The 1,488-nt window shown below is 63.0% G+C and overlaps 1 protein-coding gene across 1 annotated transcript in view; it reads right to left on the reverse strand.

The window, feature by feature from the left end:
• Positions 1-1,488, reverse strand: part of AKNA (AT-hook transcription factor) — a 15,045-nt gene that overhangs the window by 4,954 nt on the left and 8,603 nt on the right. Inside the window, exons 4-9 of the mRNA XM_031059236.1 lie at positions 1,478-1,483; positions 1,268-1,395; positions 1,009-1,182; positions 653-854; positions 458-564; positions 1-63 (exon numbers count right to left, since the gene is read on the reverse strand). Coding sequence (XP_030915096.1) covers positions 1-63; positions 458-564; positions 653-854; positions 1,009-1,182; positions 1,268-1,395; positions 1,478-1,483 — 680 coding nt within the window. The remainder of the gene's footprint in view (positions 64-457; positions 565-652; positions 855-1,008; positions 1,183-1,267; positions 1,396-1,477; positions 1,484-1,488) is intronic.

Genomic DNA, 1,488 nt, shown 5'->3' on the forward strand with positions numbered 1-1,488 from the left:
CTCTCCCGTGGGGTATGGAGGCTGCTGGGGATGGGGACAGAAGGTCCCAGCGAGCCCGGAGCCCTGGGGAAAGGGACAGGTTATATGGGCAGCCCTAGGGCTCCCCCTGGCCACTGGAGCTTGTCTTTTTTAAAAGAGCTACTCTTTTTTAACTGTCTTCTTTTCATATCCCAAGAGCATCATCATGGCAACACACTGCGAGAAGGAGTACACTTACTGCAGTGTGAGTTGAAGGAAGTGTTGCTAGCTCAGGTATCAGGAAACTGATTCCAAAAGATGATTCTCAGCAAAGCTGATAGAATCATTGAATTGCAGGATAGCAGCTTGGCTTGGAAGGAACTGAAACATCATCTGCACATCTCCAACCCTGCTCCCCACACCCTCGGTGGCCTCTCCCTGCTCCTCAAACCCCCCAAATCCCACAGGCAGAGCCGAATTCCCGCGGGCAGGGCCGTACCCGGGGCCGGGGGGATGGTGCTCGGGGGTGTGCACGGGGGGTGACACCCTGCTGGCCTCCGAGCCCACGAAGCCGCTGTCGGTCTCTGGGGACACGATGCGCTGCTCCTGCAGAGGGACAGCAGGGTCGGTGCCCAGCAGCCCGGGGGGCTCTGGGGGGGCTCTCAGGCAGGGATCCACAGCCCCAGGGACTCACCTTGCGGGGCCTGGGTTGGGTGGCACCGCTGCCTGTCCCAGTGTGGGACAGGGGCACCCGTGGTGGCCCAGGGACTCCCAGGGAAGGCTTGGCAGAGGCTGGTGGCTCCTCAGCAGGGGCAGGGGAGGGGTGGCCCCGTGTCTCCTCCAGGTTTGGGGGTCCTCTGGGGGAAAGCGTCGCAGCTCTTCTCTGTGGGAAGTGCCTGTGGGGAGGGGATGGAGCGGGAATGATGGGGCAGAGCAACCCCAGACATGGGGAAATGTCCAGTCCAGCTCTGCCATGGAGGCTGTTAACCCCGAGGTAAATAAAACCTGATGTCAAACCTCCTGCTCACTCCCGCCTCCCACAGCACTTACAAGGGCAAGGGCTCGAGGTTGGGCTCCTCCTCGAGTGACCGTGTCCTGCAGGGGACCTTGCTGGGGCCACTGTCCCCTGCCGTGGGTGCATCCACCTCCTCCTGGGACTGGCTCCCTGCCAGGCTCAGCCGCTCCAGGCTCAGAGACTCCGGCAAGGACTTGAAGTGCTTGTACCTGGGGGGACCCATGGGCAGGAGCGGGTGGCTTTGGGGACATGTCCTGTGCCAGTGCCCCCCTGCCCCGCTGTGAGGGCACTCACTGCTCCAGCAGGTCCCCAAAATCCTCCTCCACTTGGCGCTGCTTGTGCCAGAGGGGCCAGGACAGCCCCTCTGCCACCCCCTCGCTGTCCCCTGCTGTCCCCCGAGGATCCTCCACCAGCGCAGGGCTCTGTGGGCACAGCACAAGGGGGTGAGAGGGGCAACCCCCCAGAAATGCAGAGGGGTGGGGAACCTTTGCACCCCCAGCTCACCTCGGGGCGTG

This window comes from Geospiza fortis, unplaced genomic scaffold, assembly GCF_000277835.1.
Source record: "Geospiza fortis unplaced genomic scaffold, GeoFor_1.0 scaffold85, whole genome shotgun sequence".
NCBI lineage: Eukaryota > Metazoa > Chordata > Aves > Passeriformes > Thraupidae > Geospiza > Geospiza fortis.